The sequence below is a fragment of the Malaclemys terrapin genome, chromosome 7 (assembly GCF_027887155.1).
Source record: "Malaclemys terrapin pileata isolate rMalTer1 chromosome 7, rMalTer1.hap1, whole genome shotgun sequence".
Classification (NCBI taxonomy): Eukaryota; Metazoa; Chordata; order Testudines; family Emydidae; genus Malaclemys; species Malaclemys terrapin.
Genome location: NC_071511.1, coordinates 4,422,884 through 4,442,622, shown reverse-complemented (window position 1 = coordinate 4,442,622; position 19,739 = coordinate 4,422,884). Strand labels below are relative to the sequence as shown.

The 19,739-nt window shown below is 41.4% G+C and overlaps 1 protein-coding gene across 3 annotated transcripts; it reads right to left on the bottom strand.

The window, feature by feature from the left end:
• Positions 1-1,528: 1,528 nt before the first annotated feature.
• On the bottom strand, positions 1,529-19,455 carry C7H3orf14 (chromosome 7 C3orf14 homolog). Of its 3 annotated transcripts, none has more exons than XM_054034941.1 (5): positions 19,363-19,455; positions 16,459-16,543; positions 14,788-14,911; positions 6,809-6,883; positions 1,529-3,860 (listed from the first exon to the last, which is right to left on the bottom strand). In XM_054034941.1, exons 2-5 carry the CDS (start codon positions 16,509-16,511, stop codon positions 3,717-3,719), a joined length of 396 nt encoding a protein of 131 aa, XP_053890916.1. In that variant the 5' UTR covers positions 16,512-16,543; positions 19,363-19,455; the 3' UTR covers positions 1,529-3,716. The 3 variants fall into 3 exon arrangements, with proteins under 3 accessions (XP_053890916.1, XP_053890915.1, XP_053890917.1); XM_054034940.1 differs by lacking the exon at positions 19,363-19,455 and adding an exon at positions 19,235-19,339; XM_054034942.1 differs by lacking the exon at positions 19,363-19,455 and adding an exon at positions 17,268-17,920.
• Positions 19,456-19,739: the final 284 nt, after the last annotated feature.

The following is a 19,739-nucleotide window of genomic DNA, read 5'->3' as shown; positions in this document are numbered from 1 at the left end:
ACTGGGCTAGATGAACCTTTGGTCTGACCCAGTATGGCCGTTCTTATGTATTTTCCTGCATTGGATAGATATATTTCCTTATGCACTAGAGTAGCTGTACCTCGCTGCTCCCAAGGCCATACCCTTTGAACAATATGGAATTTCATTTCCTAAGTCTCTAAAGGGAGGATGAGTTTAGCATCATCAGTATTGTTTTCAATTTAAGCTTCAACATTCTGCACACTATAAAATCCTTACTGAATTAAACCAAACTAGGTCTTTTGGATTGTAATTGATTGAAATTAACTAAAAGAAATGAATGTTAAAATATCTGCAGCTGTTAACTACCAAAGTCAGACACCCTAAGTCTGGGAATGTGATATTTTCCCTGAATCAACATTTCACAATTTCATCTTGTGTTTAGTTGTCATTTTCAGATTAATTGATACAGAAATAAATTTCACTGTGGTTGAATATTACTTCATTATTTTCACATCTCAGGGAGAGATTTTCAAAAGTACAAATGGGAGATAGGATCTTAAATTCCATTCTCTTTCATTGGGAGCTTCTAAGAGGGCCTCTGAGGGTACGTGTACACAGCAAAACCTACAGCTAGCCCATGCCAGGTGACTTGGACTCAAGGGGTTCAGACTGCAGGGCTGTTTAACTGCTATGTAGCCTCTGGCGACCCTCCCACCTCGCATGGTCCCGAGTCCAGGCTCCATCCTGAGTCCAGCAGTGGCACAGCCCTGCTGCCGGAGCCCCACAAACCCAGGTCGGCACAGGCCAGACCTGGATGTCTAGTTGCTGAGTAGACATACTCTGGGAATTCCTACCAGCTCGGGCCTTGTAGGCAAGATAGGCAGGGGAAATGCTTACTTTGTGAATCCTGCTGGACCTTAGGCATGAGCTTGCTGAACAGCTTGGTGGCATCAGGACTTAAGGTGGATTTGCACCTGAGCACCAACAGGAACTTCAGCGCCCATGGCATTTGGCCTACTGGGTGGGGCAGCAGCTTGAGAGCCTTAAAACCACAAGTTTTAAGGATCTCAATTTTCAAGTTGGGCACATGCAATTAGTTATCTAAATGCCTTTGTGGATGTTGCCCTGAAAGTCTGTGGCAGAGCAGGGAATTGAATCCAGGTCTCTTGCTAGTGAGCTAACCACTGACTCATCCTTCCTCTTTGGGAACCCAACTTCATTTGTGCCTTTCAAAAAGCTCCCCTTTGAAGTATAAAAACTCTTGCTTTTCTATCACTCCTGCATCTGGCTGGATTTATAATTTCAGAGCTCCAGAACTAAAAATCTGTTAAATCAACAGTATGGCTGAGAATCACTTTGTATGATTATAGAACAAAATATTACCAATTTGTCTTTGTGACAGAACAATGAGTAGGTATAAAAATTGCAACAGTCTCTATGCCAATTTTTTTTTAAGCTTTCTGCTTCTAAGATGAAAGCCTAATTTGATATTTTTGTAGTTATATAACAGTTCTAATATTTTGTGACATTTTGTATTGTGACACTATAGATGGAATTGTCATCGGACTGACACCCTTTACTGTTTATTCCTTAATTACAACTGTTAACAACACTGCAGAGAAGCGTGCTAATCTGCCATCACATATTATGAAAACAACGTTATTGTTACAAACACCAACACCCACTCAACAGGATATTTCTAACATGGCAGTTTCTGTAAAAACTTATCAGTTTAATGGACACTTACATAGAAAAAGTTTCATATAAACTTTGAACATGTAAAATCATTTTAAAGTGCAGCTGGGGAGGATTTTTTTTTTGTGAATCTTTGAGTGATTTAAATTCAGCAAACTAAGGGCCCGATCTAGCAGAAAATAGCTTCTGCAGGTGTTGGCCCTTGCAAACTGTTCAGACTTCCTGTGGTCTCCAGCTGGAGAGGCTGCTCCCTATTCTGAGGGGCAATTAATTCCTCACTAATAGCCAGTCAGCACTGGATAATTAAATCCTATTTGATTAATTAAATTCTCGTAATGCTCTAGGTGCACAATTCGGAAGGTGAACCTTCCTTATGGAGCGGTGTAAAGAGCTGTGATACTTGTGTACAGGTTGGTCAGGGAGTAGAAGAAAGGTGCTGTTAGATCATCCACCCATAACACAAAAATCAGATATAGGGACAAGGTTACCACCAGACACAGACAGATGACAAACCCCTAACAGAAAATAAGGGGGTGAGGGCTCATCATTCCTAATAGTTCCTGGTAATTAATTTGGTTAGCCTATAGCTGACTGGAGTGGTTTGCATAGCCCCATTTCATATAACCATGTACATGAATTCTTCTTGCACTAGGGAAGTAGTAATCACCCTTTATTGAAATTGGTTTCTATTGATCTTCTTGACTCGAGTCCCAATTCTGGAGGAAACCCCCACTCCCAAAGTCCACCATCCTTCCTTGCTATGGAAGAGTGAAAAAGCACAAAGACCTCTAAGTCATTTACTTGAAAGGATTTCTAAATTGGGTCTTCAATATTTGCAAACACTAGAAAGCAATGGACAGTGGCTCCCTGGCATACTAATTTACCAAGGGGTTGGCCTCAGACTGTAAACTATCTGGGGCAGGGACTGTCTTTTTGTTCTGTTTGTACAGCACCTAGCACAATGGGGTCCTGGTCCATGACAAAGGCTCCTGGGCACTTAGAGAATACAAATAGTTAACAATGTGCAAGCAAAAAACCACTGGCTGGCCTTCCATGTTTGTAGCCGGAGGCTGAGAAACTGTCCTTGATCTGAGATAGAAAGCAAGCTCCTCACCTTCTTATTCCAGTATCTGTAATCTTTGGGCACTCACCTGGGCTGGCTTTCTATCTGGTTCTTCCCCACCTCCCATGGCCTTATCCATAAATTATGTCTCTGGCTTACATTAACAAAATGAAAGTGACACAAAGCAATGACTTAAAACTACAAAGGAAACATTGCCAAAATATAATACTAATGTTTGTTACTTCAATGTCTGTAAAATGAACTTCATGGCTGGATTCAACCCAAATTCACATTGGCTTCTGCTTTCGCAAACCAGGCACAGAACCTAATATGGGAAGTCAGCCAGGGGAAGAGGGTGCAGCAGTGGTTAATGGAACAGAAATTGCAATTGCTTATGGGTGAGACCAACACAGCCCCTTCCCTGCCCCTCCAAAAAATCAGTGTCACTGACATGATCAGGAAAACAGGGGACATACAAACTAAATATGTGCCCTTTACCACTGTGCTCATAATAGAGGATCCCAGCCATAAACCAAAGCTTCCCCCACAGCCTGGTGTAAATTGTCTGCCCTTCCCAGAGTAAATGCCCCCGGTGGCCAAGGAGGTTCAAGAAAATAAAGGTAGATTCACATACAACATACTTAAAAATACAAAAGTGAAGGATTATACGTAACCTAAAACTGTTGTCATCTTAAAGAGGCAAATGTACTGGTGGGCTTCCACATACCAGTGTCTTTAATTTCTGATCTTATAAAGTCATTTTCAAAAAGGATTATTCCTCCCACCAGAAGAAATGTTATTCTGAGCCTCCTTGAGCTGGCAGACTACAGTTTAGCTGAACTCTTCAACACGGATACAACTGGAAAAATCCCATCCAACATGATTCGTTTTCATATACATACACTGAAATTGAAATTTAGTGGCCTGACACACTGTTGTCTGGACAGGATTATTTTGCCCACTGAAGTCAAATGGTAGTCTCTGTATTGTTTTCTCTTTATCTTTGTGCCGCTCCTTCTGGGTGACTTATGTTATACTTTGTAGATTTCTTTTTCTTAAAACCAACAGGCGTTTGTGCTCTTCCTAAAAGAAACTGCTCCCACTTAGGAATAGATTCTTCTACTGATGCCCAATAGAGAGTCTAAGAAAGATATGATGCAACAATAAGCAATTTAACTTTGCTTCACAATTTAATCTATTTACCAATTTATCACAAAACAATACACACATACAATGTGTTATTAAAGCTTGCCTTATGTGTGAAGCAATTCAAAAAAAGGACAAAGTATTTGGATACCAAATTTCCAATCCCTCACTTAAACAATGTAACAGAAGTTGGCAAGATTTCACCTTCTAGAGTAAGTTATGCAGTGACTGAATGTGCCCTCTTGTGGTGGATAATATATTAGAAAGGGAACCCATCATAATTGTAGTATTCATGTTCATGGAATTGTAGTCATGTTTCTGTAAAACAAACATTTTCTCGAGCCTAAATATTAACATTATAATTCTAGTTTAGCAGGATTTTGAGATAAAAATAAACTTGTTGTTTAATGCTATCAACAAACAAGTAGTGCATTAATTTGAGGTTGGCTCAAAAATATTTGCGAGCTAAATTTTGCAATGAATAAATCCCTGATAATGTAATCGGTTCCAGTACTTAGCTCAAGAAAGAAAACTGCACAACCAGCTATCTTGTGGTCTAAAAAACAGAGTGGTAGCGAGAAGTTCCTGATTTCTAACTACAGCTCTGACATGCACTTGTTCTAGGGTCTTGGGTAAGAGGTTTAACATCTGTGTCTCAGTTTTTCCAACTGAAGAACAGAGATAAAATTCCCCATTTTCACAGGAACATCCTGAGCATATATTTGTTAATGCTTATGAATGAAATCATACAAATTATACTACAGGCCATAAAAATACTTTAAGAGTTAGAGACAAAGGTCCAGATTTAGCAAACAATGTGCTTAACTTTAAGCACACTCTTAAATGCTTTGTTCAATAGGGGCCAATATATTTATCAGGAAATTGCTTTTTTAGCAAAACATTTGTATAGATTTTGTACACATATATTTAGGCTTTTTTTAAAAAGAAAAAAATCAATTTTTATTTACCTAAATACATATTTTAGTGCACATGCGTGATACATCATCAATCGCTCCTTTGGAAGTGCTGGACTATTGGGTAACTATTTTGGTTATATGTGTAACTCATATGCACAGTTTCTATACATCATTAATAAAATAAAATATGGATTTACGCAATAGATCTTGTTTGAAATTTTATGTGCAATCACATGAATATGTACTTGGACTGCTAAGTTAAGGAGCCATTATAATCAACTGTGAAAATCACAGCTGATATACATATGTATTAAGGCCATGAGTTAAATATCCTTTGAAAGTTTTATTGGAAGGAATGTGGACAGTCAATTTTGTATATGAAAGATATTTTTCCTTTCATGCTATTTAGTGTCCGTTCCTTAAAAATATAAGAGACTAAATATGTGAAATTTTCCCTTGTAATAGTACCACCACTCTCCTGTAACTCTCACAATTGGGTGGGAAGGATGAAGGCAAAAGTCAACACTGTTTCTATCAATAATCACTATGAATTATCTGACTTTTGTCCATTTTATCCACACTGTAAAGGTCTACACCAGATTTTTTTTAATCTGTACTATTTTGTGTAATTGCTACCAGATTTGATCTAATGGTATGTAATTCTTCATAGTGATTGAACCAATACTGGAAATGTCAAAACTCTCTAGCGTATGGGACTTCAGGCCTAATACAGACAGATGCTGGTAAAACAGAGCTGAGATAGTACAGTCCATGCATAAGTGACAACTGTTTTAAATTATTAAGGACTAAAACGCTATTTGCAGCACACAAACAGACATTTATGAGTTATGTAATAAGTATATCTCAGGGATAAATTTAGGCCTGGTCCTGCAAACACTTAACTTTAGAACATGCATAGTCCTACTGAACTCCATGGAATTACTCATGTGCATAAGTGTTTGCAGGATCATGCCCTTAGTCCTACAGATTCAGCTTAAATAGCTTAGTTCCATTTCTTCACTTTTAAGTAATTTGTCAGCTACCAGCATTAACTTTGTTTGCAAGTTGCAACTTAAAATGTATTTTAAACTTTAATGCTATTTAATAGTTCATTAATATAATCAATTCACTTTAAACAGCTTCATTTCCTGAGTAACTGTGTAGTATACAGTACCTAAATTTATATTTTGCATCTGATTTTTATTTCGGTGGATGAGGGGAAGATTGGTCTTATTTAGTGCCCAACAAATCCAAAAAAGTGAATGCATCACATCCCTATTTATTTTAAAGTGACATGACCATTTAAATAGCATGCTGTCACATCCGCCACTGTAATAGACATTTTTAAAGTATAGTTTGATACAATTTTTTTCTTCTACTAAACACTCAGGACTTCAGGATATTAATTGAATGATGGCACTCACTATAATCAGGCCCCATGTATTTTACCATGGCAGAGTTCACCCTTTTCTGCAGACTTGTGCTCCAGAACCTCAATTTTAATTAAAAAAAAAAAAAAATGCTTCAAGCTATTGTGGTTGGAAAGAAAATCTTGAAAATGTGAACTAACTGTGACTGCTACAGTGATATCTTCACATGTTCCCAACCACCCTTACACAATAGCTCTGATAGGTGTGAACTTCCCCATTCATCTTCATGGGCTGTTGACTCAAACATAAAGATGACAATCTGTGGTGTACTTAAAACTGAAAATGTAAGGACGAAAAAGGTAAATTGAAAAACACTATAAAGGCTGCTGTGACTCTTATTCATTTTCATATTTAATTAAATAAAAAGCTCCAGTCAAAAAATATCTGAATCTGCTAGAAAATTTCCCCCAGGCTACGGCAGAATCTAGGGACCTTAGCCCAGAATTTAGGTTCAGCCTACTGCACAGTACACAGGCCCTTGGCTATACCAGTCAATTTCAAAATCAATTATTTTTACTTTACGAATATGCTTCAGAAAAAAAGGGAACTATTTTGTACACAGCAAATGAAAGGATGGAGTTTATTTCAGGACTTACTTCAAGGTTAACAATATCAGGATGTGGCTGTAGATGTATTCTTGCTTGCAGCCTCTTTTCTGCTGCTTCTATATCCTGTTTAAAATAACAGTTTGACAAGTTACAGGTGACATTAACAGGCAATATATATTTAATTGCCTTTTAAGTGAATTTATTTCTCCTAAAAAGCACTGGATTTGATATCCCTGGAACTGAAATCTTCTGTTTAGCCATAGATCCTGCAGCCTCTTACTTTTGACAATAACACTAATATATTGGAGGCTTTGCTGAACTTTCTTGCATTTCCTGGCTGTAAGAATTGTTTTCTTTGCCAGAAGCGTTCTGATAGACAGCACCTACTACACGTTTAATATCTCCATAAACAAAGGTAATTTATAGTTAGACTATGTTCCTCGTGACAATACAGAAAAAAAAAAAAAAGGAGATTGGTATTCACTGTACTATGTAGATGAACCGAAGCATGTATTCTATCTACTGTAGCTTTAAAGTAACTAAGCAAATTGTGTTCAAGATCTTGTCTCCCCAAGACAAAGATGACTTGCTAATATGCATGCATAACATGTGCACAAAAATGTAGAGATGCAGCAAGCTGTTCACCAGACATTCAAACTCAGATGAGAACACACCTCTCAGCTTTCTTATAAAATCTGCACATGGGCTTCCACTTGCCCAGTAGACATGTGTTGGGTTCACAGAGGCCTAGACTCAATTTGAATAGACTCTTTTAAATTGTAACCCTTTCTTGCGGGCTTGTTCCACAGCCAAGCACTGAAGAGATTGAGTGCAGGGCTTTTGGGCAGATGAAGAGATGGAAAGGGGCGTGGGAGATGGGTGTGAAGGAGCCAAAGCAGAACAGGGGGGTGGGGAGGGAAGCATAGCAGATGGCAGAGTTGGGAGCAGAAAGCAGGTGTGAAGAGTACAACATAAAAAATAAATGAGTGAGGAAATTCCCCAAAGGGACTTCCCAAACATATACCACCACTGCTGCTCAGAACAGTGAGATTCTGAAGGAGCAGGTCTACAGGAGAACCCAAACACAATTACTCATATTGAGTAGTAGCCAATTGGAACACTTGTGTACGTGCTACTCAACATGAGTAAGGGTTGCAGAATCTGGCCTAAAATTAGTGTAGAGCATGATTAAAAGAAACTAATAGTTCTTAGCTGAAAGTTCTTAGATAAAATCCAGTAAGTTATAATGTTCATCTTTATTTAAAATGAATGAAAATGTATTAATATTTGGACTGGTTTTATAGCATATTTATAGTGATTTTACTATATGCAGATAGAAAAGAATAAGACTGAAAATATCATCCAAGCAGTTTTTTGTTTGGTCTTTTTACAGTTTATCAGTGAACCTAGTGCTGTTTTGAGGTGGCTAACTGATCTCTGCGGAAGGATGGTATAAGGTGCTACCCTATTTATATCCTGGGATTGACAGGTGGAGGACATCACAGTAATGGAAGGCTGCCTTTTCGCATGAAGGAGAGGCCACAGGACCAGAATTAAGTACAATGGACAAAAAACGAATAAACAGGAATAGGGGTGCACGTCATAGGGTCGAAATGAGGGAGTGAGAAAGGGACATTGAATAAACGACGCAGGGGCGCCATTTCAGATTTTGGTGGGGTGGGGGTGGGGGGCAACTTTAACCGTGATTCCAGAGGCTACTTAGGCACCTGAAAACTCTAGTTTTTTTTTTTTTTTTTTTCAGATAATAATTTAGAAATTAGCTGATAGAAGCACTATATCTAATTTCTATATAAAAATTAGGATTAAATAAATATTAGACCCACTCAGCTCTAATACTAACATGTTCTCATATCTTGTGTCAAGTCACTTCTTAAGGGACACTGGTTAGGTTTAAAATTGTAATGTATATTCTTTGTTACTAACCCTTGAATACACCAATTGAAACAACTGTAGAAAAACCTAGATTACTTTCTATCACTTTTTTGCAGTTCATCAAGCTTGAAACAGATCATTTAACTTGGGAAACATCCTAGTAGGGCAAGGCCCCATGAGTTTAGAATGCATCTGCCAGGGGCTCTAGGAGTGTTACCTCACTACTACTAATAGACTAGAAACTGACTTTAAACAGTAATGAAACTGACACTTTCCAGTCACTTTCATAGTATTATTGCCAACCCCCAATGTTCAAAAATCATGAATCAGGTTCACCAAAAATCATGAGATTATGTAAAAATAACAGCTTTGGGGTTCTTTTTATTTGCCTTTTGCTTTTTGAGCCTTTAGGATGTACTGGGGTCATATTTTGAAGCTTTCTCCACAGCCACGAGGGCTAGAAACTTCATTTTTCTTTCAGAATGAAGGCTGAAATCATCACATATCCACTTGACTCCAGGAGCTGGGACTTTAAGGAAAGCAATTAGCATGAGACTCATGACAAAATCATGAGATTTGGCAACACTGCTTTTACTTCTGTTTAAAGGCTAGTTACTTTCCAGAAGGTTCTTAAACACAACACTACAGTGACCGAGTTGCAATTCTCACAGGAGAATATTTAAAACCAAACAGCAAGAAAATTCTATATTTTAAAGTTGAGAAAAAAAAACGGACACTTCTGAGATATATCAGGGCTACTGCAGGCAGGAAAGGAAAATAAACAGGCACAGGAGCTCTGGGCATCTCTTCCTCTAGAAAGAAAGTTAGAGAGTCAAATCTTCTAGTCCTTAGTCTAGTAAAACTTCTATTGTCATCAGCACCTTCACTCACAGATATTAACATGTGCTTAATAACTATACACTTCATATCTGAGCCATCTTATCCACATTGGCTCAGGAACTACATTTTCTGGCATATTCTGAACAGGGCTGAGCACCAGAGATGATGCCCAGTGAATAATACAAATCATGACAGTAATTGTCGACTTTGTGGACTCTGTGGATGCAATTTCTGTTCTTTGTTCTGGAATTGGCCTGGATACAGTTGAAACCATAAGAATTTGAGGCATAAACACATTTGATACTTAATACAACACCTTCCGATTCCTTCCTTTTCTGGAACTCAGAATAAAAAATGACAAAACAAAGTGATTTTCAATTAAAATTAAAATTGCACAGCAGCCATGGCTTGACAACACTGCAAAGTCAAGTTCTCTGTGCGTGCACACAGAACAGCTATACTATTAACAGCACCAGGCAAGCTCCCCCACACTTCACCAATATGCCTTTGCCATAGCTTGGAGGAATTACCTGTCATGGCAAAAAGGTGGATCAGTCTCCATTCAGTCCTATCTATTTGGGTTTTATGCACCACATTCCCCTCAGAGCATTTTTCTCCCCCTATGACTTCTTCCTACAAGTATTTACACAGGAGGGGGCAAAACAGACCAAGATCGCTATCTCTGTGGCTACTTAATTTTAATACAGGAATGTTTGTGATAGTAGGAAATAAATTACTTTCAGCCTAGGGAAAACAGCTGTTGTACACATTTTAGTAGAGAAGGTCACATTGGCATGGCCTAGATATCAGATGTCTCTTTTTGTTGCTCCACTCCAGTTTGTATATTTGCAATCTATTGTCATTCAGAAAACTGATTTAATGACAGACAGTGAAAGAAATGTTTGCTTGGAAAAAAACTGAGGCCACTGAAAGATTAGATGGCACCTTTGCATGTAGCTGGTGGCTAGGAGGTGCCTGTTGTGGCATTTTTATCTTTTAAAGTCTGGTGTTGGGAATTTATCTTTTCTAACTCTCTCCAACTTATCTGAAGTCAGCAGTGCAAACACCTTTGGCACGTAAGACAGAATCTAGTATACTACAATATTAAGCACTAGTCTATCCTACAGGGCTTTGGAGTGGAGCCTGGAGCTGGAGCAGCTCCGGAGCAGTGGAGCTGCAGGTTTTTGCCTGGAGCTGGAGCACAGCTCCAAAGCCCTGCTATCCCATAACACTTTGGATAAAATGGCCAGGATTACAAGAAAAACAGTTCAAGTCCCTTCCCAGAGGTAAAATGTAGATTCTGATACCTACATCACTTTTATGGGGCCAAATTCAGATGTCATTTACACGCGTATAATCCAGACTTACACCACCATATACGAGATCAGAATTTGGCCCAAATTTTCTGCTAAAATGACCACTATGTTACATCACACATCCTAAACTTTATGGTATACACTAAATATCACAGTAATACATTAAGATTTATGAACAACAAGGAAGAGAACAGAAAATACTACATACATGGGCGACAGGGGATGGATCACTTGATGATTACCTGTTTTATTCATTCCCTTTGGGGCACCTGGCACTGGCCAGTCGGAAGACAGGATACTGGGCTAGATGGACCTTTCGTCTGACTCAGTATAGCTGTTCTTATGTACATATGTGCAAGATGGCCAACTTAACATAGCTCTGAAGACACTTAGTAGTACTACTGCAATCTCAGCACTTAATAAATACAGATCCTAAGTGAGGTGTTTAATCCAAGGCCTGACAACGCCTTCTTTAAACATGTTAGGCGGAAAAACATACTCTAACACAATTGTATAAAAATGCTGAATTAAATCTTTAAAATCTATTTTCTTCAAATTTCATTTCCCCTCTTACTCAATAAGATTATAAAGCAAGCTAAGTTTGAAGTTTCTAGCTTCAGCCATTTTTGAGCTCTGTGAGCATAACATTTCAATTGGCAGAAAGGGAAAGCGTCGGGTTTTTTATGTTCCCATAAAACTGAATTAATTTTATTTGCATTTCTGTTTTTTCTAAGTTTAAGCAAAAATCAACACCTCATCATGTCCGTGTATTTCTGAGTAGGCCAAATCAACAACTCCCCACATGGTAACTGTGAAATGTACAGTGCTTGGTATCAGGAACAATATTCTGAAGCTGGCACATAAATATGAACCGTTTTTTCAAGGCTCTAATATATTATTCTGCATGGATCTCTTTCCTGTTTTATTTTGTTATCAGAAAGCATCTGCAGTACTGCATGTCTGTTAAAGCTAGTATAAAATTAATATATCTAGACTTATTTATGCTGCTTTATCCTGCCAGACTATTTGTTTTGATGGTCATACATATGTTTTTATTTCTTCTATGAACACTAATGTTTTTGACACTTGAAAGAAATCATTTTGAGGAATATGATAGTAGATGGCAAATATCCTGCATAACTACAAGACTACATATTTTTGCTATAGGTTTACATTAAGATATCAATAACATTTACTATCATAATGAGCTTGTTTCAGTATGCACAAATGTAATCTGCATTTATTATGCTTGTCAACAAATAAGTGCTAATTTGAACCTTGTTTATAAAAACACATATGGAGAAGAGTTATGGGGGAAAATATAATGGGTGAAATTTGCCACACCTTCACAAAGTCTAGGTATTCAGGCTCTAGATGAGTGGAGCGCAGAAGGCTTGGGGAGGCCAAATCTACACATCAGTTGTTTCAGACCAAGGCTGGAATAGCAGCCACACCTGTTCCAGAGGGTTTTGGCGCCATTGGACCTGCAATCCTGCCTCTATCCTATCCCCAATGTGACCTTAAATGGGACCAGTGTGGAGATCCTGTTGTTAGCACATATCAGGTACACAAGCACCTTTGACTGGCAATTCTGCCTGCAGTCCCCAGTTGTGCAGTCTCTGTTTGGGACTTAAGTTTCACTTAAACTGCAGATGTGTTAAGTCTTGCTCCAGCACACACAGCTTGGCCAGAAATTTTTCCACAAAGATGAATCTTTTCACTTTCTAGAATGAAAAATTTGAGCCTTTGTCCCAGTGGACACAGGAGGACATTCTGGCTGTACATGAGATAAAAATATGATTTTATTTTGTACAGCATCTTTCATACAAATGAGAGTCCAGAACATTTTGCCATATTACTTAGTAGAATTAAATAATAAGCAACAGCAAAAAGAAAGGGCATGTGCAAGGAGGAAATAACCTACTTTTAAGTGCTGTTCTATGAAGATATACTTAGTAACAGACCCCCACTTTACAATGTACTCTTGTGTTAGAGGTCAAGGTGAGATCTCTTCAGGTTCAAAATTCTAAGCTGTTGGTTCCAGCATGGGGTATCATACGTCAGTCCCTGCAATCGAACTAAGAGCCTTCTATTGACCTAATTACCAGTTCCCCTTGAGGAAGAAGCCGAGATATATACAGAATTTAAAAGTATACAGCAGGGGTGGCCAACCTGAGCCTCAGAAGGAGCCAGAATTTACCAATGTACATTGCCAAAGAGCCACAGTAATACATCAGCAACCCCCATCAACCCACCCCCTCCCCACCACCCTCAGCATCTCCTGCCCACTGGCAGCCCTGCCGATCAGCACCTCCTCCCTGTGCCTCCTGCCTGCAGCGATCAGCTGTTTCACAGGGTACAGGAGGCTCTGGGATGGAGGGGGGGGGAGGAGCAAGGGTGCATCAGGCTCAGGGGAGGGGGCAGAAAGGGGTGCAGTGGGGTCAGGGTCTGGGGTTGAGCAGTGGATGAGTAGGTGATCTGTCATAACATGTTCCAATCACAGCAATTAAAGTGAAGTAATTTTTCCTTCTTCAAAGATAGAGGTGACGGATCCCCACCCTTGGAGACTAAAATGTTCCAGGGATGCCTTTATAAAACAAAGGCACAATGTCGCTGAACAGGCTACTGCAACATCCAGTAGAAAAACAAGGTGAATATACCTTGAACAATAACAGTAAATACATGTGTGTTGGACAAAGGTGATTTTAATAGGTTTTATACTCTTTTTCATAAAAAAAGGAGGAAATGAAAAGATTTCTTTTGAACCCCCCCAAAAAAATCAGACATCTCAAAAATAAAAAGCTCCTAACTGGAAAAATGTTCTGGTCATCCAGAGGCACCGACTTTCTCATTTCCACGGGGAGTGCTCAATCCCTGTTATGCCCCAGGCCCCACCCTCACTCCACCCCTTCTCCCAAAGCCCAACCTCACTCCACACCTCCCCTGCCTCTTCCCACTCCCTCCCCCGAGTGTGCCCCACCCTCACTCTGCCTCTTCCTGTCCCCACTCCTCCCTCTCACCGCCTCCTGCTGAACAGCTGATCACCAGTGGATGGGAGGGAGGAGCTGATCGGCAGGGCGGCTGAGCACCCACTATTTTTTTTTCTGGGGGTGCTCCAGCCCCAGAGCACCCACGGAGTCAGCACCTATTAGTCTATCAATCAAATTTTAACTCCTGACTTGAGACTGAATCTAAGCAACAGTGTTCAATGATCAGAGGGGTAGCCATGTTAGTCTGAATCTGTAAAAAGTAACAGAGGGTCCTGTGGCACCTTTAAGACTAACAGAAGTATAGGGAGCATAAGCTTTCGTGGGTAAGAACCTCACTTCTTCAGATGCAAGAAGAAGAAGCTTGCATCTGAAGAAGTGAGGTTCTTACCCACGAAAGCTTATGCTCCCTATACTTCTGTTAGTCTTAAAGGTGCCACAGGACCCGCTGTTACTTTTTACAGTGTTCAATGAGTATTTGGAGAAACGTGGATTTGATGGGCAAATCTCCTGGATGGATACCGAACGAAGATGGCAGAGGAAAAGACTGCTCTTGTTTCAAATGGGTCTTAACATGATCTTAGAATTGTAAGTCTGCCTGCAATGAAAGATTCAGTAATCAGCCATTTAGAAACAGTTGACTTGGGATAGGTCTACACAGCAATAAAACACATGTCAACTGACTTGGGCTCCCAGAGCTCAGGCTGCAGGACTATAAAATTGCAGTATAGATGTTCGGGCTCAGGCTGGAGCCCAGACTCTGAGATCCCACTAGGGACCCCACCAGGCTCTCATGAGAAGGGTGTGAGGAATAGCTAGTGATGTCCCAGGTTACAAAGACTTCTTATTTAATACATTTTGCACAAGTTCCAGAATCAAGACCCTAATATTATAAAATTCACCTGAAAAACTAAGACACAAATGTTTTTAGCCTGTAATCTATGTAACACTGGATTTCACAATGTGCCATTTGACAGTCACAGAAACTTACATTTAAAAGTGCTGCATTTCTTTTATAAGCTGCATCAGCTGCTTGTGTTTGCGATGTCTTTTCAGTCTTTTTGTCTCCTAGATGATTCTCCATCTGCTGTAGCAATACCAATCTCTGAGACAGTCTACAAAGGAAAATATTTTAATAAGGGGGCAGAACATTTTGCACAGTAGCTAGAAAAGAATAAGCTTTTACCTTAACCAATTCTTTTGAAAGTATAGGCCTAATTATGCCAGTTTCAGTGTGGGTGTGCTGAGGGAGGAAGAAAGTACAAGCAGACTCTTCCCACTGTGTTCCCATGCAGTGAGGCAGACATAATGCTGCAATCAGCAGTCCTCATGCAGGAAGGGGGCTCACAAGCACTGAGTATCTCAGATGAGGTATGGCAGGATGGGTTGAGGGAGCATAGGCATGGCACCACCCCTGCAAGTGCTCAGAAGCCAACACTGGGAGGAGAATGAGTAATATATTTTCTGAAAGAAACATAGCAAGAGTCAAAGAGCTCCCTGCAGAGTCCCCAGAGACAATTATACTTCTTGTCCTATGGACCCAGCCACCTCCACTCAGGTGGCACTTGTGAGCCATCCTTACATGAGCCTTAGATTCTCAGATGTCTCATTTTAAACTAACTTATAAAACTCAACCCTGCCCACAAGTGCTAATCTAGATAGACTCTGTTGTCACATAAGTTAGTAAATGATGGATGCGGTATAAGATGCACGTGATCATAAAATTTTGCTTGTGTTGCAGACAGAGTACGCAACCATTCTGCAAACAGCTGAACAGAATTCACTCGATCTAGTTGCATTTACTTACACTAGATGTGAATGTGACCTATGATTTTCAGAACAATTATTCTTTGTCAGTTTTCCCAGTCTGCAGCAACAGTCCTGTGCTATACTAATGAAGAATTAACTAATTTGTTACGTATTCTGTTCAGCAAGAACTGGAAGATAAATATAAAGGAGCTAATCAAACAACGTACATCCAAGGTGTTTATGAAAAGGCAGGCACCAGAGGTCAGAATTTTATAATCAACTTGTAAATGGACATGATATTTATATTACTGTAGACCTGATATAGATAAAAACGTATTTTCCCACACAACATTTATTTTTTCATAGTTCTCATACCCTGAGAGCTTAACCCTAAACAAATCTAATAGCAGGGTGTATTACTTTTACTTTTACTGACTAGTTGTCAGAGTGTAGGCAAACTTTTCTAACTCATTTTAATAAGATACTCACTGTACAAGCTGAGTTTACAGTGAACTGAAGATGTATTGCTATTTTAGAAGTCAATGTGAAGAAAATACTATATTGAATTGAAACCACAAGTTGAGTTTTGGGTGGCAGAACCCAAGCTACTTGAATTGGAATTTAGCCAGCATACTGAGGTTAAAGGTCAGGTCCCCAGTTCTGCGCTCATCTGGAAGACAACAGCAATGGCAGCACTGATCTCCCTTGTGGCAGGCTGGGATACTGATTCAGTAGTTTTCAAAGGAAGAGTGTCCTCTATCAAAACACCAACCTCTTTTTACAAGACCTAAATGTTCCGTGGAGGTCTCCCATCCACATACTCACCAGCCAGTCCTGTGTAGTTTGAGAGATTTGGGACGATCATAGCGCAAGTTGCTACAACATAGGCCACAATCCTGAAACAAATACTTACATCTTGTCATGTCGTCTAGCAAGCTGAACTTCTTGTGCTAAGTAGGATGCCATCTTTGCTTCATTAACTAACTGCCAACTTTACTCTATTAAAGAAAACAAAGTAAAGTTAAAATTATTCCTCCAAAGATATATATGAATACTTGTCTTTTACGTATTGAAGAATGTTGCATATTAGACAGACCTAATTGCATGCAGGGCACCTTCCTACCTGACTAAGCACCTTAAAAAAAAAAAAGTGAAATTGGAGCTGGGTACAATAAAACACTATATAGACAACAATACTACTGGATACTTTACTTGTTCAAAACACTGTATATACACATTACTAACTCATGATTACATCTCCTCTTGAATCTCATTAAACCCATTTTACGTACTGGAGAATGGCAGCATAAGGGTTTGGTTTTCAGCTATGCAAACTGAATGTGTATTTACATGCCTCTATTATAGAAAAATGCTCATGGAAACTGTGCATATACAAAGAACATTTAGATTAGCTATGAGAAAAGTTTAGAGACACTGGAAAAAAGACACGTTCCTATTTAAACATATAGATAATTTAAAACAGTTGAATTATGGTAATTCATCTTATATAAATGTTATTTACTATGTTATCTAAAAATGAAGTGAAAACAGCACAGTCCTGCTGCTGTATAAATCAGAGGTTGAAGAATTACACAAATGGTGGAATCTAAATCTTATTGTGGGGGTTATAATGAGACACCAAAAAACAACATCCATACTGTCTGCGCTGCATGGAGCTTAAAGACCCTATAACATTTTTTCCTCCACATAATAAAAGTTTACCCTTTTCTGTGGTCAGTTGTCTAACAAGCTCCACCTCAAAGGAGTCTGCATTACTCTAAAGTGCTTTGGGGTCCAGCAGAATGAAAGTCACTAGGGATACACAAAGTGATGAACACAACTGTCCACAGCAGCTATCTGGGGAAATAAAAATATCCCAGCTCTCAACCAGCTAGAATAGGATGTGAGCAATCCCACCCCCCAAATGTGCACGCACACAGTATACGGCCATTTAACCACATAGCATGGGCAACGCGGATTTTATTCAGACAACTAGAGAAAAAGAGCCGTTCGGCAGCGACACGCCTAGGGCCTGTCCTCCACCACACAAGCCTGGCCAGGGTGTGTGTGTGTCTCTCCTCTGCTCTGTTATTCAGGCCTCTGTATTATCTGACCCCCCCCTAACGTGAGCTCATAGGTGACAAAGCAAGACGGGTACCCAGAAATCACCTACTACAGGACAGGCCCAACAAGGACAATAACAGAACACCACTGGCCATCACATACAGCCTCCAGCTAAAACCTCTCCAGCGCATTATCCACGACCTACAACCTATCCTGGAAAATGATCCCTCACTCTCACAGACCTTGGGAGGCAGGCCAGTCCTTGCTTACAGACAACCCCCCAACCTGAAGCAAATACTCACCAGCAACTACACACCACACCACAGAAACACCAACCCAGGAACCTATCCCTGTAGCAAACCTCGTTGCCTACTCTGTCCCCATATCTACTCTGGCAACAGCATCAGAGGACCCAACCACATCAGCCACACCATCAGGGGCTCATTCACCTGCACATCCACTAATGTCATATATGCCATCATGTGCCAGCAATGCCCCTCTGCCATGTACATTGGCCAAACCGGACAGTCCCTCCGCAAAAGAATAAATGGACACAAATCGGACATCAGGAATGGTAACATACACAAGCCAGTAAGTGAACACTTCAATCTCCCTGGTCATTCTATCACAGATTTAAAAGTCACTGTCATTGAACCAAAAAACTTCAGAAACAGACTTCAAAGAGAAACAGCAGAACTAAAATTCATTTGCAAATTCAACACCATTAATCTGGGCTTGAATAGGGATTGGGAGTGGCTGGCTCACTACAGAAGCAGCTTTTCCTCTCCTGGCATTGACACCTCCTCATCTATTATTGGGAGTGGACTACATCCACCCTGATTGAATTGGCCTTGTCAACACTGGTTCTCCACTTGTGAAGTAACTCCCTGCTCTCCATGGGTCAGTATATAATGCCTGCATCTGTAGCTTTCACTCTATGCATCCGAAGAAGTGAGGTTTTTACTCACGAAAGCTTATGCCCAAATAAATCTGTTAGTCTTTAAGGTGCCACCAGACTCTTTGCTGTTTTCATAGGTGACAAGGGATTCAGATAATGGGATAAATGGGAGTTACCCCATAGACACGTGTTTTACCATGGGTGTAGCTGGGGGGGCAGGGAGCTGTCGCCCTCCCACGTGGCCACCCTGAAGCCGTTGCAGAATTGGCCTGACTGGAGCTGCCCCCCCCTACAGAAGTCCCACTAGGGCTCTGTATTTTCGGCTGTCCTCCTGAAGGACACCGAGGGCATCCACCTTGAACTTCGCGAGTGGACACCGGAGAGGGGGAAACAGGCCAAATCACCCCCCCCCCCCCGCCCAGTAATAGCCATGAGCTACTGGCGGCGTGGGGGTGCCCCTGCCAACGGCCAGGGAGCTGGTGCCAGCGCCTCGGGCGCCTCCCCGCCCAGCCACTGACTCCTGGGCCCCGGCCTGCAAGGCCCCAGGCAGTGCTCGGAGAAGAGAGCGCCCGCGCCCAGCACAGCGATACGCGGGGGGGAGCGACACGTCGAGCGCCTCAGGGCCCAGTGGGCGGGAAAGGCCGCAGGGCGGCGCTCGCGCTCGATCCGCCGCCTGGGGGTCAGGGCGCGCGCACGAGACGGGGTGAGCGCCCCCGGGCTTCGGCACCTGCCGCTTCGCTCGCCTCCTCTGCGGCTCTACCACTGCGGGCGGGAGGAGGGGGGCCCACGGGATGTACCACTCCCCGCAGGGCCCCCTTCGGCGCGTCCAGTCCCCGCGGCCAACTGTCCACTCACCGTGACGCTAGCGGCGCGGCACCATGGCGACGGCAGGAAAGGAGGGGGGCGCCGCCGCTCCCTGCCATTGGTCCCTCCACCTCGGTGGGCGGGCTCAGGCTGTGGGCTGGGTCAGGCGCCCCCCTCCCCCGCCTTCGCCGCCGTGATTGGAGGAGAGAGGGGTCGGTAACCAATCACATGCGGAGGGCGGGTGGGTCACACGGGGCGATGGGGAAGGAGGGAATTTGAAGGTTCGAAGGTCCCTGTTTCTCGCCCCGCCCCATGTCAGACCCCTCCTACCCCCCGTCAGTCAGATCCACCCCCATTCCCTCCTGCCCCTCCCCCACTCAGTCCTGCCCCATGGCAGACCCCTCCTGCCCCCACCCCGTCAGTGAGAG